Source organism: Oryzias melastigma, linkage group LG19 (genome assembly GCF_002922805.2).
Source record: "Oryzias melastigma strain HK-1 linkage group LG19, ASM292280v2, whole genome shotgun sequence".
Taxonomy (NCBI): domain Eukaryota; kingdom Metazoa; phylum Chordata; class Actinopteri; order Beloniformes; family Adrianichthyidae; genus Oryzias; species Oryzias melastigma.
The window spans coordinates 4008198-4035624 of record NC_050530.1 but is presented as its reverse complement, the minus strand read 5'-3'; the positions used below and the strand labels follow the sequence as shown (position 1 = coordinate 4035624).

At 33.9% G+C, this 27427-nt stretch overlaps 1 protein-coding gene across 3 annotated transcripts in view; it reads right to left on the bottom strand.

Annotated features, from left to right (window-relative positions):
* The window catches only part of LOC112153950 (zinc finger protein 385C), a 71428-nt gene that overhangs the window by 26486 nt on the left and 17515 nt on the right, over positions 1-27427 (bottom strand). For 2 of the 3 annotated variants that reach the window (XM_024284433.2, XM_024284436.2), the window contains exon 2: positions 8942-9229. In XM_024284433.2, coding sequence (XP_024140201.1) covers positions 8942-9229 — 288 coding nt within the window. Of the gene's footprint in view, positions 1-8941; positions 9230-27305 lie in introns of all 3 variants that reach the window. The other variant, XM_024284434.2, reaches the window with a different exon arrangement.

The following is a 27427-nucleotide window of genomic DNA, read 5'->3' as shown; positions in this document are numbered from 1 at the left end:
TTTAGGCTAATTTAGCATTTAACTAATTCATCAAGTATTTTACATAAATCTTGTGATTAATTATGTGAGGTCAAATGTCTGCTAGGATGGTATGAAGCTGTATAAGGAATGCATCTCTAAAACAGTCATCTTAAAGATCCATACACACTGGCAGTGCTGACTCGAGTACAAGTGTCCACTTTCAATGGAAAGTCTGTGCAAACACATATACCAGAATTTCGGACTCGCGATCGTTCGTGTAGTTTTGCAAGTTTAAGTAAGGATCCACAGCCCTATCAATGCCTAGTTTCTTTGTGTGACATATTCTGAATGATCAGAATTAACAAAAAAAATGGATTTTCAGAATAAAATCTTATTTAGCAAAGATGCTTGTTTGGTATATGCTAAAAATACAAGAGTCCAATTGAAGCCCTCAATCCAAATCATCTCCTTAAATCTAAAGAATCCTAAAGACTGCAAACACACAGGAAGACACGTCGGCAGCTTGTGTCGTCCCTGTGTGCTCCTCACTGGCTCCTTGTCCACTTGAATCAGGTTTGCATGGAGGCTGAACGCTGACACATCTTGACAGTTTTACACTTGATTTCAGGCTTCTGCATTGGAAGTGCAGAGAGATGGCCTGGAGCAGAATGATCGCATGTTAGCGTCACAAATCATTCTTTTTTGTAACGCACCTGGAAAAACACGGACCATGGATACCTCCATTTATGGACATGGAATCTGAAAATCTTTAACACTTCATAAATTAATCCACATTTAATTATTGCAGAACATTTGGGTTTTAATTGTTTTAAATTTAGCACCCTGATTGAGCTTTTGAACATAAATAATTGGCTCAAAATGTTATATTGAGTCCCTGTTAAATGTTTAAGCACAATCCCAAAACATAGAAATCTAGAGCACAAAAAAAATCACTTTATTAGCAAAAAAAAAATAAGAAACAACCTAAATAAATTAATGCAGTCAAAGCAAAGACGCCAATTCAACCATAACTCTGAGGAGACGTGAGCATTAGCTGATATCAACTCCTTTTCCTGCATTAGTGCCACTTTCTGAAGCCCTGCACAAGATAATCTGGTGACAAATCAAGTGGGATCTGAGATGTTTCTGCAGCAGGCTCTGCTTTTTCATATGGTAAAGTTAAAGCACAAACGTCCAGCTGATGAATGTCCCGTTTCATGTTCTTGTAATTATCTGCTGTACTTCCAAATGCTAAAAAGATTGCTTCTTTGATTCCAGGAATCGCAACTTCTGTATGCTGGTGTGCAAAACTCATGTTAATATGAAGAACTTCTACTGAGAAAGTTTGGTTTATGGGGCCATACCATGCTTATCTCAAGTCTGTCAGAGTAAACTATATCTATATATATGATCATATATTACCTTTGTAACACTAAAAAAATAATTATTTATGAAATATTTTTGTGAACTATTTTCATTATCAAAAGTAAAACGACTTGATCTCTAAGGCTCCGCCTTTCCCTACTTGAGGGTGCCACCCACTTCATGACATCAGCATAGAGCTGTCCTCATCAGCGTGTCATCCACAAATAAAACATCATTTTTTTTCTTTAAAATGATCTCAGGAGTTAGTGAAATGATGAGAACATTGTTTTAGATGTGAATGTTTCTTTTCTCTTTTAAGCATCATCAATCTCCGTATCAAAATTCTTTTTCATGCACACCTTTGTGCCTTTGCTCAATAATCCACATTCGAACCAGTTCTCCCAATTCGATGCTTGCTCTTTCCACCAGGAAATAGTCGGGTCCCATTTCTCCACTAAGAAATAGTTGGGTCCCATATTCCACCAGTAAAATAGCCTGCTTCCTTTCTCCACCAGGAAATAGTCGGCTTCCTTTCTCCACCAGGAAATAGTCTGTTTTCTTTCTCCACCAAGAAATAGTTGGGTCCCTTAGTCCACCAGGAAATAGCCTGCTCCCTTTCTCCACCAAGTAATAGTCTGCTTCCTTTCTCCACCAGGTAATAGTCGGCTCCCTTTCACCACCAGGAAATAGTCTGTATTTCTTTTCTCCACCAGGAAATAGTCTGCTTCCTTTCTCCACCAGGAAATAGTCTGCTTCCTTTCTCCACCAGGAAATAGTCTGTTTCCTTTCTCCACCAGGAAATAGTCTGCTTCCTTTCTCCACCAGGAAATAGTCTGCTCCCTTTCTCCATTAAGAAATTGTGTTTCCTTTCTCCACCAAGAAATAGTTGGGTCCCTTATTCCACCAGGAAATAGCCTGCTCCCTTTCTCCACCAGGAAATTGTCTGTTTCCTTACTCCACCAAGAAATTGTCTGTTTCCTTTCTCCACCAGGAAATACTCTACTCCCTTTCTCCACCAGGAAACAGCCGGCTTCCCTTCTCCACCAGGAAATAGTCTGTTTCCTTTCTCGACCAGGAAATAGTCATCTCCCTTTCTTCGGCCGTCTTCCCAATATCCCATCTGCTTGCGCCATTCACGGATTCGTTCTGGATCCATCCCAACCTGCCGTGTAGATTCCTCACCAGAAGTTCCTTCACGAGGTTTGATCCCTAAACGTAATGAGGGCGTCTTGGCCATCGCTCAACTAGCTCACAACACAGACAGCCGCTCACCGCTACCTTCGCAGAGAAAGTGTTTGTGTTAGCCTGTGGGCGGAGCAGACTCTTCCTGAAGGGGGCGGTTCTCACCTTGTGACATCAGCATGTGAGGACCTGCCCGTTTTTGTGGGTATGGGAGGGGCTGCTGTTGAGAGGTTTTTAGAGGAATACTCAGAAATGATTGAACGAATCAAAATACCACTTTAAGCACAAAACATATTTTTCATGGTATGGCCCCTTTAAGACAACCTCAAAAATATTTGTTTTTATATATTTTTTTAATTTGAAGAAAGAATATCTTTTAATTCTGGATTAAAATGATTTGTTTTAATCAAGTTTTTAATGTCTGTTCATTCAAACCGGGAAAACTGCACCAAAAATCAAAAGTTTGGAGGCTTTTAAATCTTCACAGCTCAAATAATGTTTCATTTTATGACTTTTTTAAAAGAAAAACATCAGAAGTAGTGAGTTTCAGTCTCTGATAACAGTCCATTCAGACAGATTATGTGAAAGGGGAAATGTCAAATGACCACAATGTTTTTTAGATCAGACCGATGTGGGATTAACCTAAAAGGGCCGTCTGTAAGGACGTCATTCATTGACTTTATACTGCGAATGTGAAACAGCATAAACCTGAACTGAAATGACTGGAACAAAAGAAGAGATTTGCTCTGTTCCACTTTCTAAAGGCTCCCAGTGAGATTCAGTCTAATAAAATCTCTTTTCATTTGTGCAATCTCTTCTGGAGGCTAAATAAAAAGAACGTTAGTTCAGCTGGCAGCAGAGAGTAAAGCTTTTACTGCCGTACTGTGTGAATGATTGTCATATTCTGCTAGTCTTGTTTTGTTTTTCCTCCTGCTTACCAATCAAAGACTATTATTAAACATATTACTTAATATATAGATAATAGTTTAATTTTTTTACCACTTATAAAGCAAGACATTTAACATTTTCAGGAAAAGTGTTTGATTTATTCATTCTTCATACTTTAATGTTTGGTTTAGCTTCAACGTTGTTTTTGTGATGAAATATTTCTATTCTACTTATTTTAATGTATTTTAAAATTTCAAATCTTTTATTTTAATTTACATCGTGTTGACTTTTGGTTTAAATGAGGTTACAGTTCAACATTTGTTCATGAAAATGTAGGATTTTGCATGTTTTCTAAAAAAAAATTGATGTACATTTTTTTTTTAATTTACAAAAACATGATTTGAAAGTAAAATTTTGAAGTTCCTTCATTTTTTAACACTTTAAATGCCTAAAAAAAGAAGAAAAAAAAAAGTTTTTTTACCTGCTGCTTATTGCCTTGGTACGGAGCCCCTAAAGGGACATCAAAGTAAAAATCACATTTTTATTGGAGTTTGGCTTTAAGGATTGACTTGACCCTCCTTGAACCGCCACCTTAATGTGGTGGAGGGGTTTGAGTGCTTGAGTGATCTCAGGAGCTATGCTGTCGGGGGCTTTTGCCCCTGGTAGGGTCTCCCATGGCAGACAGGTCCTGAGTGACGAGCCAGACAAAGAGCGGTTCAAAACCCCTTTATGAGTAACAACACCAAAGATACCGCTACGTCGCCCGGATTGGTGTCACCAGGGCCCCACCCTGGAGCCAGGCCTGGGGTTGGGGCTCGGAGGAGAGCGCCTGGTGGCCGGGGCTCCTCCCACGGGCCCCGGTCGGATCCAACCCGAAGGAGCGACGTGGGATCACTCCCCAGTGGGCCCACCACCTGCAGGAGAGCTCTGAAGGGGCCGGTGCATTGTGGTTTGGGTGGTTGTCGAAGGCCAGTGCCTCGGCGGCCAAAACCCCGGTCATGGAATTTGGCTTTTGGGACTTTTTTTTAATTTATAAAAATGAGGCCTTAAAGTAAAATACTAGAACTTCTTGGTATATCAAGATTTTTAAAACTACACTATGTTTTTAGCTTTGAAGGACACATTTTTTTGGCACTCCCATGGTATTTATACCAAGCAGTGGATGCAGTTTACTTTTTATTTTGCATCACCACCATAGTTAAGTGCTGTTAAACTTGTCTTTGACAGAAATAAAAAAAAAACATGTAGAGTTCAACCTTTCAGAGATTATAATAAAATGCTGCAAAAACATTTATGCAGAAAAATAATATTATTTCTGCATCAAAGCTCAGCATTTCTAATCGTTTCTTTCCGGCTGTTTTCTTTACCAGTTTATGTGGACTGTGACGAACGTGGAACAAATCATCTACAGCGGTCCAAAAATACACACATCATTCTGACAAAAGATCTGCTCCACTTTCATCACCAGGCCTGGAATGTGGCGAGTAAATCAAGCTCTGCTGTTCTGTGGATCTGTAATCATAAACGTGGCAAACAACAACAGGAAGTGTTTTGTGTGGGTGTAAAAAGGCAGCGTTTGTGTATTTCAGCCTTAAAGCTACTATCACATCTAATTTATTGCTCAAGAAAAGAGAAAAGTACTAAAACAAAACTGTAAGAACATAATAAAAATTATTAATTTCACTGATTTAGATGAAAAAGCTGAATTTAATGGTGAAAAAGTGAAAACTGAGAAAGATTTTTCATTACAAAATCGAAAATAGGGGGAATTTTTAATTGTCTGTTGCTCATTAATTGACCCTAACAATCCTAATCTTTTTGTTTTCTCAATAATAAAACTAAACTTTCAAATAATTAATATAATAGTTGATACTTACATTGGAACAGCAAATACTAAAGATTTACAACTTTTCAGTTGGATTTTTTTTAGTTAAATTAAATATTTGTTGACTTTTAATCATTTGAGCAGCTTTTTATGAAAAACAAATACAATTTAATTCAGTTAAAGAAATACATTCCATATTTTTCCTTTAAAAGTGTTTTCTCTTGTAGTTTTCATGCAAAAAAAACATACTTTTAATCACATTTTACTGTACGAATTTTTTAATTTGATTAAATATTTGATAGAATTTAAGGAAACTTTTACATTTAAATAGTTTAAATATCTTGCTTCCTTAGCAAAATGATTGTTTTTTTAATGGAAATGCGTAAAACAGAATGGTATTTCGCATTAAAGAGTAAAATGCATTAAATAGAATAGAACAGAACTTTATTTATCCCACAAAATGGAAATTAAGTTATCTTAACTCTTAAAAAAGCAGATAGATAATAAATAAAACACACTAAATTATTATTTACAATGAAAATATTTAAATAATTATTCATTATTTGATGATTCTTAAAAATTCACCGTGTAAAAGAGTAAAAGTAACGAAAAGCGTGAACACAAAAAGTTTGCATGTAAGAATCCATGTTTCCCAACAAGTCAACATGTGCCGCCCCGTCTCACCTTGAAATAGATTGAACTCTAAAGTAAGAATGATGATGTGGAGAGGTTATTATCTGACGCAGAAACAGTCGATAACATTCAGATGATGAAAAGCTAACATTCAGATCAGGGGACAAATGAAACTGTGGCTGTGACGGTAATTTAATCTAATGTGCTGCTAGTTTGGAAGAGGTAAATATGTGTGACAGACAGACTCATTAATCATGATTTAAACAACATTTCATCGGCCAGTTGTTCATTAGAGGCACTTTTTGGCCCCAAATGCAGATTGATGGAGCTGGTCAGCGTGTGGAGTGACACAGGTGCTGCAGACTGAAGGTGATTAATGGTCCATCATCAGAGCAGGTGTGATACCAACACCAGCAGCTCTTCAGGAATCATAAATACATTCAGAGAGAATCAGATTTTATAAATCTCTTCATGTACTTTTTGTTTTTTATCAACGGTTTTCACTAAGGAGAGATGTTTAAGCAACACTTCAAACTTAGAGAACAAAAAGCTTTTTTTCTGGATCAAAATCTTCATTTAATTTTATTTTTAACCCCAGTTTTGTCCATATAAGCTGTAAAGTTACAAACTTTCTTTAAATTTTCCCCCCAAGAACTTACAAAAAAACATTTTTTGTAAAAGCTGTAAATATGAAATCGAAAATTTATTATTTTTTAATTGACATACCTTGGTGGATTCTGAATTATAGTTAATAGTTAATGTTAAAATATAGATTGCTGCAGATTTTTTTTTTTCATTTGACTAAAAATTACCTAAACTAAATTATTATTTTGGGTACAAGTTTTTTTTTTCTTTTTGTCAGCTTAAACTGTTTAAATTGCAGTAATAAATTTTGGGATTTTCAAAGTAAAGGTTTTAATGAATGGCAGAAATCAAATGATTAAAATATGGGAAAGGGAAAAAAATAGTAAAAACACATTTAAAACCCAAATAAACTTTTTAGTTTTTTTAGTTAGTGTGTTTTGATTTTTTTAAATATTTTTTTTATTTTTTTAGTCCAATTCCTCATAACCAGCCTCTTCTAAGCACATTTATAGGGTTACTTTAATAAATAAAATGGTGCACCTTAACAATCTTATGTCGTTATTTTTTTGCAGACTAGGTTTTTTCTTTTTTTAAAGAATAGAAAGACATTTTGACACTCCGGTTATCTTTCAGGGCAAAAAGATTGATCATATTGTGTCTTTTTTTCCAACACAAAGGAACTTTTTCTGTTTCTATATAAATGCCGACCTAATTCAACCTTCCCATCCATCTATTTTCTAAATTCATTTTGGGGTCACTTAACCCGGCCACTCGGGGTTGAAGGCAGGACACACCCTGGACAGGTCGCCAGCCTGTCGCTGGGCCTCAATCACACACCCGTGGACAATTCAGAGTCACCAATTCACCTATGAAGCATGTTTTTGGACGGTGGGAGGAAGCCGGAGTCCCCGGTGAAAACATACAGAAAGGTCCCCAGTTAGAGTTTCAGGTCCCCCAGTCGGGACTTGAACCGCAGCCATCTTGCCTTGAGCGCTAACCACTGCACCAACAGCAAAACAATGGATCAATTAACAAAAATTATATAATTAGTTACATTTAAAGTCATTAGTTTTCATCAAATTAAAATGTGGAGCTGATTTTAACTCAAAATTTTAATTTGATACAAACTAATATTTTAAATGTAACAAATTACAGAAATGTCGTTAATTGATCCAATGTTTCACTTTTTATATTGCACCAATAACGTTATTATTTTATTTTTTGTAGCAATAGGGAAGATTTACAGCTATCATCCTCAGAAAGGGCGGGGCTACTCAACTCAAAGGCCACGCCCAAATAAAGGGAGATTTTGGAAACAGTGGCTTCAAATTAGAGCTGCCACAAACGATTATTTTAATAGTCGACTGATGACCGATTATTTTTTCCGATTAGTCAGCTAATCAGGTCAAGCGCAAACTGGATGTAAAGCACACATCCTAACTATCATTAGGTTTAAACTAAGTAAAAAGTAGATATATAGTAGTACCTGCGATAATATTAGTGTGAATGCTATAAGCTGAATATGGTCACTGAAGATGCTAGTGCTGATAGCTGAAGATACTGAAATTAATAGCTAAAATCATTGAAGCTGATAGCTGAAAACGCTAAAGGTGATAGCAAGCTGAAATATTAGTTAAATGCAAAATTAGCCTAAAAAAATAGAAAAAAATCATTAGCTAAATTTCAAATTAGCCTAAAAAACAAAAAAAATCCCAAATTAGCCAAAATAGCTAGCATGTACAGTAGCTAAAATATAAGCTAAACTCCAAATTAGCAAAAATAAAAAACTGAAAAATTCTCCAATTAGCCAAACTAGCTAGCATGTAGCTAAAATATAAAGTAGACTCCAAATTAGCAAATAAATAAATAAATAAATAAAATAAAAACAGAAAAAAAATCCCCAAATTAGCCAAAATAGCTTGCATGTAGCTGAAATATTAGCCAACAAACAAACAAAAAAGTCTAAATTAGCTACAATAGCTAGCATAATGCTATCATAACTTTCAACTTTACTACACTTTGACACCATAAAATATAATGCAACAACTAATTGACTATTAAATTAGTCGTCGTCTATTTTAATAGTCGATTAGTTGTCGATTAGTCAACTAATCGTGGCACCCCTTCTTCAAATCAACATGAAATAAGGATTTTTATGACATTTAGGTTGAAGGATTCAAGTTAAAAACTTCACAATCATGATTAAAACACTACTGGGAATCTTTTTGTTTTTTAATTTGTCATAGGGTGATTCTAAAGAAAGTGGGTTATTCAACACGTGACCGGACAACTTCATACGTTAAAAATGAGTATATAACATGAAACTTCCTTCAGAATTTTTTTTTTTACAAACTGAAGTCAGAAGGGGAGACAACTTCTTAAACTTTCTTAATTTTCTCTGGGATAATTGCAGTCTCAAAGGTCGGACTTTCACAAATGTTACCAACTTTAAATGGATAAATTTGTTCTTTTTAGCAGAAAAGCAACAGAAAAAGCCCAAACCTGTGCATCCTGCCCGGACCGCCTTCGCCAGCCGCCGCAGCCTCCTCTGGTGAGTCTTCCCTCTGTAGTGGATCTGTGCCTGAGCGCTGGAGTTCAGCTGGATGTTGCAGACTTGGCACATGGTTGCGCTGCTGCTTCCGTGGCGGCGCTCCCACCTGGATTTGAGTCCAGCTCTAACCGTCTTGACTCCTGCATTCTCCTCGTCTTGCTCTTCCTTATCCCGGCCTTTCTTGTTTTTTGAGGAAGGCCTTTTATCCAGCAGTTCACTTTTAGTTGGCTGCTTCATTTCTAAACATGTTTAGATCAGAAAAAGAAGTATGTTACTGAGTTGTCCACTAGGGGGCAACAGAGACACATGTTTACCAGAGGAGGAGAAAGGCTTTGGTCTCTTTTATAGGAGATGCTGATGAGGAGGGCAAAAAAGGTGGTGGTACTGCATCTATAGTATCTAACTCCTTAGCAGTTTAATATGTTTTACACACTGTTAAATGGCTTCACATTCTAACATGTCAGCATTTATGGGTTAATAAAAGCCCTTTCCCTGTCGAGTTCCTTTGTTGTTTCAAAACCTATAATGGCTGAAAACTGACAGGATAAACGATGCTGCAGCGAGCTACGAATACAAGAAAAGTCACCCAAAGTCTGAGTCAATTCTCTGCTTTAGCCCCGTTTATATGATAATGGAATCAATTAAGCCCTTGTGGCGTTGAACGCCCCATCCCCTGTCTTGGTTGAACATAGCCTCCCTCCTCTAAAACCTCTCCAAACAGAAACTATCATCAGTAAAATGTTAGCTGCTCTAAAAAAGAAAAAAAAAAACGGAAAAGATGAAAGCAGAATTTAAATGTGTTCACTGGAATTCATCAGCCGCCAACCGGCAAAACGGACTTCAAAGCGGCAGCCTATCATCTCAATTATCTGCATGAAAAGCCTGGCGGTCTGGAAGGAGCAAGAACGAGCAACGGCGGCTGAAGATGCTAACGTGAAACGGGGAGTCTGCGTACACGCCGCCAGAAAGAAGATTGAAGACGCTCTTCTGGTTAGAAAGACGACAAAAAAAGGGACGGTTGATTTTGAGAAAAAAAAAATCTACAAAAAACAATAAAAAATAAATGATAAATGAAAAGAATGTTAGCAAGAAACGAAAATGGGCAAAGAAAGTTAGTCAGAATTATAAAAAAAATGTGTCAAATCACATCAAATTTTTGAGGTGGTGTTTCTATGCAATAAAAAGCAATTTTGTAAAAAATAAGACATTTAATTTTTTATAAATTACAATCACTTTATTTGAAAGGACCTTTTAAAATCTCAAGAAAAGGCAATAAAATCTATAAAAATATGCATTAAAAACAGAAAAAATAGCAGCTGACAGAGATTAAACGTACATTTAAACAACAGATTTTTCATTTTAACGTTAATTCTTAAAATGCAAACATGTTTTCAGATGGTTACTTCTTTAACCCAAACTGAGATCACATTTTAAATCTACTAAAATTACATTTTAATGTATTTTTATTTCGTCCAGATTCAAGAGCATGTTTAAAAGGTACAGAATAATGCATAGGATTTATCTTACTTCTTTGGATAATGATCATTAACTAGGTAATATTGTTTAAAAAAATTAGTGTTAAAATGTAAAAAAAAAATTGGTTAATACTAGTGAAATTTATTATTTTTATTTGTCAATACGTATGTCTATATATCAATACATATTTGCTCCAATATTTGGGTTTTTACGTTTGTGGCCTATTAATCAGATGCTGATTAAGGGATATTGGCCACACCTGCCAGGACCAATAAACACAGCATCAGTGCATAGTGTAAGGGAATTTTCTTATTTTTAAAATGTAAATTCCATTGTAAATGTGAGTGTTATAGTAGTATGTTAGTAGCTATCTACTCACAAAACCTGAACCAAACCCTTTGGCACCACAGAAGTCTGAGAGGACTCGAGCATTTTATCTATGAACACAGTATCTACTTCCCACTTAGTGGTCAACCTGTTTGCCCCCCTCCCAGTCTTTAAATAACACCTCCTGAGCCGGTCGGAGGGTCGAGTCTCTAAAGAAGAATTCTTCTGACCAAATCTGGACTGTTTCCGTTTTCTTTAGAATATTTGACATTTCTTGATGCTTTTTAATCACTATAATACTATTTTCTACAAACACCTGGTGCTTTACAACAGCGGTCCCAAACTTTTTTAGGCCATGGACGCGTTTAATGAACGAGGCTGAAGATGGCATTTGATTTATTTAAGCTTCTAGTTTCTGAAAAATCTTTTTTTTCCAAATTAAAATGATTCTGTATGAAATGTATTTAAAAAAAATGAAACATTGTGGAAATAGTAAAAATGATTAACTAAGAACTCAATTAAGGCTCATTATCTTTCAGGGAAATATATATTTAAAATAAACTCACTTAATTGTGAGCCAAAGTTTCTTTCTTTATCTTTCCTGTAGGAAAATCCTTAAATTTCATTTTTACAAGTTTCTATAAATTAGAATTTTTTTGCTGAATAAACATTTGGAGCCAGTTTAGACATAAATTTTGTCTAAAACTCATTAAAATGTTATTTATATTTTCTCTTAAACATTAAAAGATGAGGCCACCAACCTGACTATGTTTATGTTAATTATAAATATAAGATAAACTTCATATATTACAGTAATTTATCTCTAAATTCAATCAGACTTTTGTGTATGGATTAAATTGAGATCAAGTCAATCCAAGGAACAAAAAAATGATAGATTCTATTAAAACCTGTACCTATATGGCAAAATAATAGTGACTGGTGTTACACCAAAAACTTGATGAGCTTTTTTGCTGAAAATGATGATGCAATTTACTTTAATTGCTGCAGGGATTTGCTGAAAAAGCAAAAGCTATTTGCAAAATGTTAAATTTGCTAGAAAGACTAGAGATATCGTTAAAGAACTACGAACGTGCGCTAAAGTTGACCTAAATTTCTGAAAAATGTGTTGTAAAATTGCTTAAAAATCCCAATACATGCCAATTTTTGCTAAAATATTTAGTGTGTTGCTTAAATATGAGCTAAACTCAAAATTTCCCAAAAAGCTAGCTTGTTGCGTAAACACTAGCTAAACTCTAAATTAGCTTAAAATTCCTCAGTAAACTAAATTAGTCAAAAATGTTAGCCTGATGCTAAAATAAAAACTAAGTTCTAAATTAGCCTATTAAAACCTCAGTACATAACAAGTTAGCTAAAAACGTTAACGTGCTGCTCAAATATTGGCTAAACTTCAAATTAGCATAAAAAAACTGCAGTAGAAGCCAAATTAGCCAAAAAGCTAGCACATTGCTTGATTACTTGGTAATCTCTAAATTAGCCTAAAATTCCTCAGTAAACTAAATTAGTCAAACATGTTAGTCTGATGCTAAAATAAAATCTAAGCTCTAAATTAACCTATAAAAACCTCAGTAGAGAACAAGTTAGCCAAAAACGTTAATGTGAAGCTAAAATATTAGCTAAACTTCAAATTAGCATAAAAAAATTGCAGTAGAAGCCAAATTAGCCAAAAAGCTAGCACATTGCTTGATCACTTGCTAATCTCTAAATTAGCCTAAAATTATTCAGTAAACTAAATTAGTCAAAAATGTTAGCCTGATGCTAAAATAAAAACTAAGCTCTAAATTAGCCTATTAAAACCTCAGTACATAACAAGTTAGCTAAAAACGTTAGCATGTTTCTCAAATATTAGCTGAACTTCAAATTAGCATAAAAAACTGCAGTAGAAGCCAAATTAGCTAAAAAGCTAGCACATTGCTTGATTAGCTATACCCAAATTAGCCTAAAATTCCTCTGTAAACTAAATGAGTCAAAAATATTAGCCTGTTGCTAAAATATTAGCTAAACTCTAAATTAACTTTAAAAACCTCAGTAGATAACAAATCAGCCAAAAATATTAGCCTGTTGCTAAAATACTAGCTAAATTCTAAATGTTTTGAACATTACTATAAAAGATTAAAACATAGCCCATGAATATATTTAAAGGCTTGTTGCTAATATACTTAAAATGCTGACATTTGAAGACTTTCTCATTTATTTCCTATGGGGCATATTTTGCTCAATATTTAAAAAATATAAAGTTTATGAAAAAATAAAAATACAAGCAATAATGTCCCGAACAAGCTGAATGTTTTAATACCAAGATTGTGAAATCTCTGAAAGTGTGATTGAGTTTTTACATGGCGAAAAACGTACAAAAAGGAGCAAGAGAATCACTGAAGTGTGAATGCTTTACACAATTAAACAAAAAAAGGTGTTAAATTGATAAAGACAAGACCCCTCATAAATTTAATTGATCGATCTTGTCATTAGTCAATAAAGAAGGGCAAATATGAGAAATAGTTGGGCTCCCTTCATCTCTTTGTGACACTCCACATCTTTGCTTTATGGCTGTGGGCAGCTGCAGGAAAATGACCTGTCAGCTTTACAAACTACTCTATCAAGGGAGCCACTTGTAGCTCCAGTGTAATGTAATCCACATGGATGCCCCCGTAAATAAACAGATGTTAGGTTTGTTCGATGGGAAGGAAATAATTGCATTTTTTTGCTTCTACAGTTTATATCAATTATCCTTCAAGAGGTAAACTTATTTGAATGAAGGAACATTTTACCACAAGAAAATGTGAATATAATATACTAATTTAACCATGACTGGTGTTAAATCAGTTCCTACAGTAGCTGTGACAGCCGTCCTGACCAGCTCGTGCGCCCTCTTCACCTGTGTGTCACCTTGAGTCTCAAACTGAGGGGAATTTGTGTCTCTGTGACCTTTAACACATTTATTTGAAAACGATATCAGCAAAGAAAAGAATGAAAAGACGTGAACAATGACATTAACCCTCTAACACCGGAGCTGTAGCTTCTATCACCTACGGTCACTCTTCAACCGCTGAATAGAATTTACGCAATTTCTGCTGATTACAAAACAGAAAAAGCACCTTTGAGTCTATATACAACACTTTACTGTAAGTGAAGTATTTAAGTAATCGAAGTATATTAACTGATTTTTGTCGCAGAAAAATGACATATATATCAGCTGAATAATTGCTTGAAAAGTTTAAGATTTGTCAGAGTATGTGTTATTTATACTCTTGATCTCGAGTATCCAAAAACTGGAATATTCGGGATCTGTTCCCTAAAATTTGAGTACAAATGTTTGCGACGTAAAAATATAATTATCGCTCTAAAATACAGAATAAAGTTGGATTTAAAGTATATAATCTGAACAAACCAAATGCACTACCGTCACCAGAAGTATATATAAAATAACACTTCAAAATAAAGTGTTAATGAAGCATCTTTTTTTCAAAATAAAACTGTCGAGTGTTTTTTCTTTTTCTTTTTTTCTTTTTTGAAGGTAGAAAAAAAAAACAGACTGAAGTTCAGTTTACTGAAATAAGTTCTGGATAAAAAATGTTTTAAATATTAAAAAAACAAATAAATTGGTATTAAAAAATTAGAAAAGAAAAATAGAATTTAAAATTAAAAGTATATGAATTTAGAATTTTTACGAAAATCCGATGATCAATTTCCTCTAAAGGTGAAAATAAAAAGTCAGTTCATTAAAAGTTTCTGTTGGAAATACTTTTGTCTGAAAAACTGTGGAGAACTTTTTCACAATTACTCTCAAACTATCCAAAACAACAGTGATGCTAATATTTCTGTTTCTTTAATGAAGAGGTTAATCAGGTAATTGGTGGAAAAACTATAGAGTTTTAAGTGATAAATATAATTTCTTTATATAAAAATCTTTATTTTTAGCTTTTATGTCTAGTTGATTAGGATCTCTTGTTATACAAAAAAGTATAAATGCTGGTGTTTAAATAAATATAATTTAATTTTTATTCATCCAGAAAAAGACATACATACAGCAACCGTTCAGATTTGTGAATCGTTTATCTTGATTTGTGATTTGGATCACCACCTAAATCCTGATCCACAGCCCTATTATTCTATATTGTTTAGGTGTTGCCTATACCAAATACGGATTTAAAGGTTAAGTCTGGAGAAGCCATTGGTCAGCTGTTTTTAATTTCTTTTTAATTTTTTTCCCTCTTTTTTATTATTATGTTTATTTTTTTAGTGTATTTTTCGCCCTTGTAAATGGTGCTACCTTAAACGAACAAACAAAAAAAATGTCAAATTATTTTTGAAATCTCAGAAGAAAGTTGTTTCCTGGGTTTGAAGGGTTAAGAAGCCAAAATTGCCCCCCAAAAAAATCATTTATGTAATTTTTAACTGGCCAGGAGTCTGCTGAAAAAGCTGCCATGTCAAACATTCAGTGTGGGGAAATATAATACATCTGCTGAATTTTAATGCTTTATTAGGTCATTTCTGAGTTGCTTGTGTCGTTTTCTGGGACATAGTTTCTGCAGAGTTAGTAGTTGATCAGAAATTTCCCTCCAAATTGTGGGTGGGAACATTAGTGTGGAGCAGCCCCTCCCCCGCTGAGAGTTACCGCGCTTTTGCTCGCGGAGATTTGGAGCGCGGAGCTTGTGGTCCGCTACCATGTTCGTAACAAATACAATCTTTTTTTTAAACTTCATTTTTTTGTTTCCTCCTGATTCACAATTATTGGATTAAAAAATACTCAGAAAAAGCCATTTTAACCTGAATTTTCTTTATATGTTACAAGGTAAAAACGCAAAAAACTTGATTTTTATTCAAAATAATTCTTATTCTGGAAGGTTTATGAGCAAAATATTTAAGTAATATTTATTATGTTGATGTTTACTCATTTTAAATAACTGAACAATCATCCGATTAGAATGTGGGTCTTGTGCTTTTCCCACTGGGTCACGGTATAGTGTGACACTTTCCCTCATACAGCTGCCTCATTCCAAGCAACTGTACTTTACAGTGTATTTATTACACTCCAGGGGCTATTTTTCTTTCTGGATCACAAACTCTGCCCATCTGTCTCTATACAATCAAAGCCTCCTGGACGTATAACTACAAGGCAGACTAAGAATATCTTTCAGAGAAAGAAGCACCGTATTTAGAGCGGCCTTTAAGAATTAAGATGGCAAAAATCCAGGCTTTTAGTCCTCCAGGAACTGTGAACTTTTTTAGTTCTTCCTAGGCTGCGATCAGGGAAACTTCTTGGAATAAGCGAATCAAATCCAGAAGTATTAAAAGGTGGGGAGAACCTTTCAGCTCCCGGACACAAGGTTGCTGTGAATGGGATGTTTTGGCACAGACATATGGTCTTTTCATTACAGCGTTACAGCAGACAGAGGCCAGCATGTGTTCTTTCACGGCAGCACCTGTCAGCGCTGTTCCATGACATCAACAACAGATGACAGCCGATGAAGAGCTCGGACTGGAATAGAAAAACTGAACGGCGGGGAAATATGAGGAATAATTTTGATGTATTCAATAGGACGCATATTTATAGACCCATTGGGAGGGGGCTAAAATTTCAGGGAAAAGCCTCATTAAATCTACAGAGTCATCAACAAACGACTGACTCGCACGTTGATCCGACTCTTTTAGGCAACTGACACTCAGAATGAATATTGAACAAGTGAATAACAGGTGCACTACAATTACAGCGGTGTCGCTAGGCAACCTTGCCCATCCTCTTTGAACATGACTTTGAGCAATTTCTTCACAAATTGCAGGCCAATCATGGTGTAATTTGCACAGAAAAGAAAAAAAAAAAGCACAAAAAAGCTGCATTTGTTCAACAGGGTTTCAGGAAACATGGGCTGCTCTGATTTTTTTGACATTTGTTTGGAGGACGATTTATACTTTTTCAGCATGAGAATCAAACTGTTATGACTGTCATCACATATTGACAAATCCTAACAATGAACATTTCCCAACCATGTTTTAACCAACTTTATATGTTTTTTGCAAATTTACACAAAAGCAGTAAGGATGCAACAATTCACTTTCCCCTAGATTTGGTTCAATGGTGTTAAATACTGTTTGGTTTTGAACTGAGAATTGTGACATCCATCGTACGTTTGTGACGCATAATTCAAAATAAAAGTAAATACTGGAAATGCTTTTTCATTTTAACAGTATAATTGCATTACTTGTCTCTTAAATGAAATGAAAAAACAATTCTCCATTCGGCGTTTTCTTCTTCTTCAGCACCCCTCATTCTGTAACTTAATTAAAATGATAAAAATGACATTTAGCATTTCATTTTCAAAAGTTCAAAATTTGTAACCAAAATTCAATTAAAAATAAAAATGCATACACAGAAATGCGTTTTCATTTCCACAATGTAACAGCATTACTTGTCTCTTAAATGAAATGAAAAAGCAATTCTCCATTCGGCTTTTTCTTCTTCTTCTACACCCCTCAATCTGTTACTTAATTAAAAAGATAAAAATGACATTTGACATTTCATTTTCAAAAAGTTCAAAATTTGTACCAAAATTCAATTAGAAATTTCAAATTTAAAAATAAAAATGCATACACAGAAAGGATTTTTCATTTTCACAATGTAACAGCATTACTTGTCTCTTAAATAAAATTAACATAATGCGACATAATTAAAATAGTATTCAATATTTCATTTTCAAAAAGTTCTCTGGCTGACAGCACCAACCAAAGCAGAGGAGGACCGATCACTGACGTCATTGTGATCCTTGAAACTGCTAACTCAAACTGATTTACGAGACACGTTTTACGCGGCGGGATGTGAAAATGAACAATAAGTTTTTAATTGGCTTTGTTACTTTAATTGTGTCACAGAATGAGCAGTGTTGAAGAAGAAAATGGAAATGTTATTTGGAGATTTCTGTTTCATTTTATTTAAAGATAAGTAATGCAGGTACATTGTGAAAACTAAAAATACATTTTTGATAGTACATTTTAATTTCTCAAATTTGATATGTCCAATTGAATTTTGACACAAATTTACCATAGAACTTTTAAAAAATGAAATGTCAAATGCCATTTTCTTTATCATTTTAATTACCGTATTTTTCGGACTATAAGTCGCACCGGAGTATAAGTCGCAGGGGCCAAAAAATGCATAATGAAGAAGAAAAAACCATATATAAGTCGCACTGGAGTATAAGTCGCATTTTTTTCAAGTAATTTATTTTACAAACTGGTTGAAAAAAACGATATTACATCATCCTGGAAGGTAAGTTATAACATTCATAAGTGAATAGAAAACAGGCTGAATATGTGTCAACACATATTCACATATTAGCATCATGAAAAAAACGAAAAGGTGTAGCATTTATATAACATAACAGTTTTATTTAACTATAGCCTCAAGAACTCATCAACTTTTTGTCTTTACTGTAATTAATTGCACGCAATCTCACTCCATATCACTAAATCCCTTAAATTCTTCGTCCTCTGTGTCACGTCTGAATAACTAAAGTAAATAAAGTAAATAAAGTAATTGCATAGATCACCATAAGAGGGCACTCTAGACTTACGGTCCATATCTCATCTCATTAAAAATTCGTATATAAGTCGCACTGGAGTATAAGTCGCAGGGACATTCAATCTATGAAAAAAACCGCGACTTATAGTCCGGAAAATACGGTACGTTAAAGAATGAGATGTGTTAAAAAAGAGGAAAAAGAAAAAGCCGTTCAGAGAATTGCTTTTTCATTTCATTTAAAGATAAATAATGCAGGTACATTGTGAAAATGAAAAAGCATTTTTGTTAATACATTTTAATTTTCAAATTTGATATTTCTTATTGAATTTTGACACAAATTTACCAGAGAACTTTTAAAAAATGAAACCATTTTCATTATCATTTTAATTAAGTTAAAGAATGAGTGGTGTTGAAGAAAAAAAAAGAAAAAGCTATTCAGATAATTGCTTTTTCATTTCATTTAAGAGACAAGTAATGCAGGTGCGTTGTGAAAATGAAAAAGCATTTCCAGTATTTACTTTTATTTTGAATTACTAGTCACAAATGTTTCCATAAAAGTGACAGATTACCAGCTCCAGATGTATCTCCACAAAACTGGAAACTGTATTATTTTCCAGCTCAGCAGTTCGTTTTTCATTTTTGTCTCGTTTACTTTTTCCGCTTCAACTCCGATAGGCCTGACATGATCAAACAGCCATGCAGCTCCCAGTCAACAAGCCCGTTTGTGAGTGCCAATTCTTTTTTGTTCTTTTTCTATCATCAACTACTTCCTGTCTTGGCTTCTAACATGGAGCGGACTCAATTCTAAGCTTGTAGTACAGTGTTACCACCGTTATTGCAGGAGTTACATTCTAAAAATGATCTACAAAAGGTGAAATTTGCAATGTAGGATGTTCATCATTACACACTTTATACGCTTTTCTCAGACAGACATGAACATGTTCATGCTTTTCTTTGTTTAAACTCTGAAAGTTCAAACATTCATAGAAAAATAAGTCTATAAAATGAAAACAAAGATCTAGTTGCGATCTAAGATTTATAAACGTTTGGCAAACAGGAGACATGACACAGAGGAGATTGACTGACAAAGTCAAAAGACAATCACTATGCAGAAAACAGTAAAAAAAAATATATACAGTTAATCCGAAAAAAATCTATAAAACAGCAAAAACACGAACCATGGATGACTGTATACCATAGAATTCACTTTTTTGAGTGACAAAACTACCAAAATCGTAACAAAACTTTGAACTAAATCCTTTTTATTTCAGGTTTAAACCGTTTATAAGATTCAATCCATCCATCCTTTGACTTGGATAACAAGGACGGTAATCTAAGACAGTGACCCCCCCTCAACCCTGTCTGAACACCTCTTACAGTAACTCTTCACCAGCGGTGACGTTGTTGTCAAATGTCCAAACCACCTCAGCTGTCCCTTCTTCAGAGGGAGTTTCAGCCAGACATTGAGCTTCTCCATGAGTGAGGTTCGGATCGGGTTTTTAAGGTCACTCCTGTGAAGGGAATCCATGTCTCTATGTCTGTCTTATGTTTTGTTTACAACCCTCCACTGTTGGTTCAAAGTCAGGATAGCTTTGATAACTTAAGAGGCTCATACTTTGACTTAAATGTCTTTTTTCCCACAAGATTTCAATTGCTGCAGATGCTTCATCAATCCGTTTACTTACACTATTTGGTGCAAATCCAGGTCATTAGAAGAAAGACATTTGTTCTTACACTCAGGGATACTAGAAGAAAGTTATTTTTTGATTAAACATTTATAGATTTAGAGAAAGTTAATTAATTTTTATTGCAATAAAAATATGATATAAAACCAATGTGGCCAGAAGTAGCTCTTTTACTAAAGAAAAATAAAATAATAGTATTCTTTTTATTTGAAAAGGTCTTGTTTGTGCTTTGCTTCCTCCAGAATATATTTATTTTTAAGAATATATTTTTTAAAAAGTCTGATCTTTTGTGAGTTTAAAGCACATATTATCTCATGCTGTCCAGAGCTGCACTGTTATGATCCGGTTTGGCACAAGGCGTCTTTTATTTTGAAAGGAAATCATACCAGCGTCTGTCAAACGTAAACAATAATTTCACATTTTGAGAAAAAGCTAGTTTCTCTTAATATTTCTGTTTTTATTCATGTCAGAAGAGAAACATAATTTATATTTATTATTAAAAAATATAGCAGTACTAGGTTTTGATCAGTAGAAAACGAGCCGGGCTCTTTTCCTGTTAAAGGTTGCAGACCCCTGTTCTAAAGTACGTTCAGTTGTTAGCTAAACACTATTTAGTTTGACATGAGTGTTCCATTAAAGCTGGTCTAATTATTAAAACATAACATTATGTTATTTTAGGTTGTTGAGTTCAGGGAGATTTTTTTTCCCCTTTTGATGCTGTGGAAGATTTTTGATTACGTCAGAATTTTTAGGTTCTTAATAAAAGTAAAATAAGTATACTGACTTTTTTCCTTACTTAAAAATGCACTTTGGTGGAGAAAAGTAAGTCATGTTGGTCTTGTGGTGAAGACAAAACATGTTGATATAGGTTGCATTGACAATTAGAGCTGCCACGAATAATCCACTAATCGACAATTAATAGTTGACAAATAATTTAATAGTCGATTAGTGGTTACTTTATATTAAATTGAGTCAGAGTGTAGTAAAGTTAATATTATAATAGCATTATGCTAGCTTTTTGGACTATTTTGGCTTTTCTTAAGGCTTTTCAGACCATTTTGGAGCTCAGCTAACATTTCAGCTGCATGCTAGCTATTTTGGCTAATTTTTGATTTTTTTTGTTTGTTTTTTAGGCTAATTTGGAGTTTAGCTAATATTTAAGCTGCATGCCAGCTATTTTGGCTAAGTTTAGGATTTTTTTCAGTTTTTTGGGCTAATTTACTGCTATGCTATTCTTTCACCTGCATTCTAGCTATTTTGGCTAATGTATGATTTTTTTTTGTTTGTTTTTAGGCTAATTGGGAGCTATTAGCCTTGCTTTTAGCTTTTATTTTAGCTGCATGCTAGCTATTTTGGCTAATTTATAATTTATGAATTTTTTTTTAGTTTTTGGGGGGCTAATTTACTGCTTTGCTAATCTTTCAGCTGCATGCTAGCTATTTTGGCTATATCAGGATTTTTTTTGTTTTTTAGGCTATTTTGGAGTTTAGCTAATATTTAAGATACATACTAGCTGTTTTGGCTAACTTGGGATTTTTTCAAAAAAAATGTAGGCTAATTTGGCATTTAACTAATATTTTAGCTGGCTTACCAGCTTCAGAATTATCAGCTTCAGCATTTTCAGATATCAATTTCAGCATCTTCAGCTATCAGGACTTGCATCTTCAGCGACCAAATTCAGTTTACAGCATTCACACTAGCATTATCGCAGAAAATGCTATATATCTAGTCTAAAGCTAATGATGGTTAAGATTTGTGCTTTACATCCCGTTTGCCCATGACCCGATTAGTCGACTAATTGGAAAAAATAATTGAAGATTAGTCGACTATTAAAATAATCGTTTGTGGCAGGACTCTTGATAATTGTCTAATAACAGAATTGTGATATCCCTTAAAGATTCCCACTTCTAGTGGGAACGCAGCATTATTGTGGAGCATCAACCATCAATAGGTAGTGCAATAACTAAAATATATTTAAAAAAATGTGGGTCATGTTTTGCCTGAGTCATTTACTTTTAATAGAATATTTTTAAAAACTCATCACAGTTTCCCTAAATTAAAAAAAAAATCTGACTCAATTTTGTGATTTTGCTGCATTTCGTCCTCCATATTTATGCGTCAAAGTTTAATATTTTGTTTCCGTCTCTGGAAGGACACACAGCAAATGCATGAATCACCTAAACCCCTTTGTGGAGTTGAACTGAAACGCACACAAAGTCACAACTACGACCCTCCGACACAGTCCCAACCCCTCACATAAAAGCCTTCACAGTTTCCACACTGTATTTACATACTGGACTGGCATACATAATCCCACCACACAAGGGCCTGTCGGTGTGTAGGAGATCAATGACAAGGTCATGTGCAAATGTTCCACTCATACAATGCAGTGAATCAGCGCGTTAGGTAAGTGAGTGGGAGCTGTTTAGAGGCGGCATATTTTTAGTCTCTACGTTTTCTTTGATCTGGTGCAGGGATTATGGGACAGTGACGTTCCACATGTGCGCTCCTGCATTAAAAGAATCCAGGGGAATAGCTGTGTGTGTAATGGTTATCCAACTAAAAGCTTTTTTATTTTTATTCAAACTTACGGCCTTGTTTAAATCTGCTTTTAGTAATATTAAAAACAAAATTTCTGTGTTCAAAAAATAATTAAGATAGAATTAAAGGTTTTAAAGACCCATTTGAATGAAAAATGTGTTTTGTGACATGTTCTTGTTGCATTTTTCTGACATAAAAGAATTTAAGATTAAAATTGAAGCATTTCTTTATTCAAACCGCAGATCAGAGCAGATGAAAACCAGCGGTTTGAAAAAGCTCGGTTACAAAAAGCTCTGCTACAGCTCTAATTCATCCGTTTACAGACAAATAGATCCATGAACGTTTTAATTTTCCTTGTCTGACCTGATATCTGGCTCAAAACTGTAGCTCCAATATTTCTTGACGGGTTTTTTTTGTTACGCTAATGTTAGCTTGGGCTTGTAAAATGCTATAAGCTAGCAGGAGAGAGTGTAAACAAAGGAATGTTGGGATTTCAATTTTTACTTTTACAGACAACAACCCAGAGGTGAATTTCAAATACTGCAGAAAATATAACTGGTGAAATATGATTTTAGCTAAAAACAGGATAACCTTAATTAAAACATCACTAGGAAAGGTTTTACAAAAGATTAAAAATATTGTTATAGAAAAAATTAGAAAAATAAAATCCAACACAACAACAAATTTGATAAAATAAAACAGATAAAATGGAAACATTACTTAATATATATAAAAAATTATTAAAATCAATAACAATCCAGACAAAAAAATATGTAAAATTTACTTTAATAAAAAAATAAAAGACCAATGGTGTTTTAAAATTAAAAATATCTAAAAAATTAGCAATAAATACTGAAATAAAAAATATCTTTTGATCCAAGTTAAAAGTATTTCCAGTGGTCTTTTATTTATGATTATGTAATTTCTTAGCCAAAATAAAAAAAAAAAAATCTGTTGTTCAGCGATCCCCAACCTTTTTAAACGACACAATGTTGTTTTTGGCTTCCAGTTTCTCTTCATTTTTAACTGTAAAGTTTATCTTCAAGCTCTGTAAACTATCTGCTGCTGTTTGAAACTTTATCTTATAAACCATTAAAATCTGATTTTCCCTAAAATCATAATTGTTGAAGCTAAACCAAAATACATCAGACACCAACTTCAATCTTGTCTGATTTCGAAGATGTGATTGGAAAAAAAAAGTTACTTATTTTGTAAGCATATTCACAAACGTGAATCCATCGTTTGAACAACTTTATTAGCAGCGTCCTTGTAACATTAGACACCTGGATGCGGAATATTATCCATTATTATTATAGTGTGGGGAAACAACAGTCACATTAATCCATATTTAGAGTAAAAACTCCAGGTTTTGTCTGTTAAATGCAGCATTCTTTTATTTTGAAGGCTCTTCTTCTGTTTCCACATTGACTCATTTCTGTGAAAAGAAAATTTAAAAATATGTTTTTTGTTATCTTTGCTAGTTTGAAGTTTTAAATTTAGCATTACATTTAAGAAAGTAGTGGATTTTTGAGATGTAATCAAACTTCCTTCTGATTCTGATTCAAATCAAACTGAAAAAATGTTAATTGTTTTTTTTCTTCTTCTAAGCCCAACTTTGGAACCTATTTCCTGCAGGGCGGCAGCACAATAGAAGTTCATTAGAAATTCCCCTCTTCATTGCTGAGAGCTCAGGGCAGGGAGTTTACGGCCAACATCTTTATCACGCAACATTTTTCCGTTTGCTCCTTAGTCACAACAATTTGAATAAAAAAAAAATGCAATTTTAAGCTTAATTTTCTGAATTTATGTCCTCAATCGTCTGAAAAATGCCAAAAAAACATGTTAAAAACACATTTTTTGTCAGTGTAGGTCTTTTAGACAAAAGTGAAGAATGTGTCCAAAAAACTAAATTAGTTCTGAAATATTCACACAGAGGGAGCCGGGTTCTCTTTGGTGATTTGGCTGTATGTCGGCTTACTTTTGACACCTTACAAAACTGCAGACACACACACACACACACACACACAATGCTCTTTGTAGTGAGAGATTAGCTCCAATGTTAAACAAAGAGGCAGAGCTTGTTTCTGATATGTCAGCTCTTTAATTAGACCGCCCTTATCTCAGTATATATACCACACATGCACACATTCACAGTCATGAACTTAAACAGGCAAAAACTACACTTTGTATTTCTTCTTAAAGGATAACTGAAGCTATAATCTGAAATATTCAGATTAGTAAAAAATCTACTAAAGTTACAGTAACTGTAGTTCTATTTTTTATATATTAAATGTTGGATTACTGCAGTGCTAAACTGTCAAGCGTCCTACTCAAACACTTGTGTGTTTTGGAGATCTGTCTAATGTCGCTTGCAGGGAAGCGGTGCAGCAGACAGATAAGAGGAGAAGCAGCCAATCAGCTGTCACCTTCACTGATGTGTTTGGAGGCCAGACGGCGGCATGGCTTCTCTTTGTCTGAGCGATGTACAGATTTCTGCAGGCCTGGCTAATCATCCAATCCTAAAGACCCAGTCAACCCGAACAAACGGCCAAATGTTCTTATGTAAAGCAGTCAAATTAGATATTCAGCTAATGCTAAAGCTTTCAGCTTAAAGGATCATAGTCTGCTTGTTTGGTCAATAAATATTATAGATGTGAGAGACTTTATGGTTTAAACAACTTTTATTATTATTATTTTGAAAGAAGAATTAATTTTCATAAAACCAGAAAATCTAAAGCGGTTTAGTAAGAATCAATATCATAAATTAAAGATAGATAGAAAAATGCAATAAAATGGATAGAAAAATAAAAATTAAATTAGAACAAAGTTTTTTTTTAAAAATTATATTTTTAGCTTGATCTAACTCACAGATATTGAAATAATAATAACATTCTCAATAACTTTTTTATAAAAACAGATAAATAAAGTCATCACTTGACTTGAAAAATAAAAAAAATACTTTAAAAATATTGAAGTTTCCAGCAACATCTCAGATAAAAATTGTGTTTTTAACACGTTCTTGTGAGTATTTCTTCAAATTGTCTAAAAAATACAGTTGGACAAAACTTGCAGGTGAGATCTTTAATCAAAAATGTTTCCTGCTCTGCTTCATTCTGATGCATCCAGCTTTAGACAAATAGATCCATGAACGTGTTCATCTGTGATGGAATCTGGATCACAACTGTACGGCTGGATAGCTCCGATATTGTTCGCCGTTTTTGTTGTACCGCTAATGTAAGGTTGGGGATGTGAGGGGCTGTAAGCTAGCGAGACAGTTTAATCAGATGGATGTTGGGAAGTAGGGGCAGGCTTACTCCGTGCCAACTGACCTGCCCATAACTAAGAGGCAAATTTCTAATGGAATCTTGCCGCTCTGCAGAAAACATCTTAACCCTGGAGAACCTGTGGGGTCAAATTTGGCCGCTTTTTTTATTATTTATTTTAAATTTAAAAAAAAACTATTTATTTATTTCTATTTATTACATTTATTTCTGTTTATTTTTATTCTTTTTGGATGCAGTCAATGGCTTGAACCCAAAATGAAATAAAAATAACAGTAAAATGACCTTTAAAGTCCTAGAAGGAAATAGTTTTTGGGTTAAAAACATTTTGGGTTTTGGCTAAAAATGGCATAATCATTGTTAAAAAGACACTTAAAATAGATCAGAAAATGATCAGAGGGGAACTTTAGTCATTGCTTTTGATTTTAAATTCGACTCAAATGAGTAAAAATAAAATAAAACGTAGAAACTAATATCTCAGCCAAGAAAATTATTTGTTTATTTATACAATAATATCAGCTGTTCTAACTAATGAACTTAGTTTTTGTAATTTTGCATACAGCTTGATATTCTTGTCCACATCTCCCGGTGAGTTTGAATAAACTTTATTGAGCAAACTCTTGCAGCAGATGGAAAAATTTCAGGAAAAACAGTGAATCTCTGTTCCACAAATAAGGTGTTTAAATGCTTCCATGTCCCAAATAAGATGAAAATATTTAATTTACTTGAATTATTTTATTAATTTCTTCAAATTTAAAGTATTGCAATGAGCCAGAATTAACCCAGCGACTATTTTTCATTTGCTGTACCCAGACAAATGTTAAAATTGTCAACCTGAAAATCTAAAAAATATATATATATCAATAAAAAGGATACAGAATAGAAATAAAATGATGAAATAACCAATTAAAATAATTGTGAAACATTTAAATTAATATAAAAACATACAGTAATTGCAGATCAGGCAAACGGAGAGAGTCATATTAAAATTCAAAGAACAAATATCTCTAAATATGTCCTTTTCTGTCTGGCTGAAGACAATCAAACTCGTCTTTTTGTAGATAAAACCAAACTAGTGACATAAATTTAAAATGTTTTAGAGATCCCATAAAAAGGTCAAATTTGGCATTAAGTTCCTAGGAAACGATAAAGATTTACACCTAAAGAAAATACTTGTGAAAACACTAGTTTGAGATCATCTATATCTTTATCTTAGTAAAATAAAACTGTAACTAAATCATTAGAAATTTTTCTTTAAATTAAAAAAAAGACAAATACACAACAGTAAAATTAACTAGAGCAGTCAGAGTGAAGCAAATAATCAAAACTGCATCGACTTTATCACTTAATGGTGTTTTATGTCATTATTTTATGTATTTTTGGACCACAAACTACAAACACATTACCCGAAAAAGCCAGTACATTAACACACCGAGTGAATTCATTAACCACCGCCAATAAAACAACTCACTTGGGTAATAAAGTCGCACAACGGCTTCAGATCTCAACCGACACGATCGTTGTCTGGATCATTATTCCTCTGCAGGTTTTGTCCTCCGTGCTCCGTGGATTAGATTGATGAGGTGTGGACAG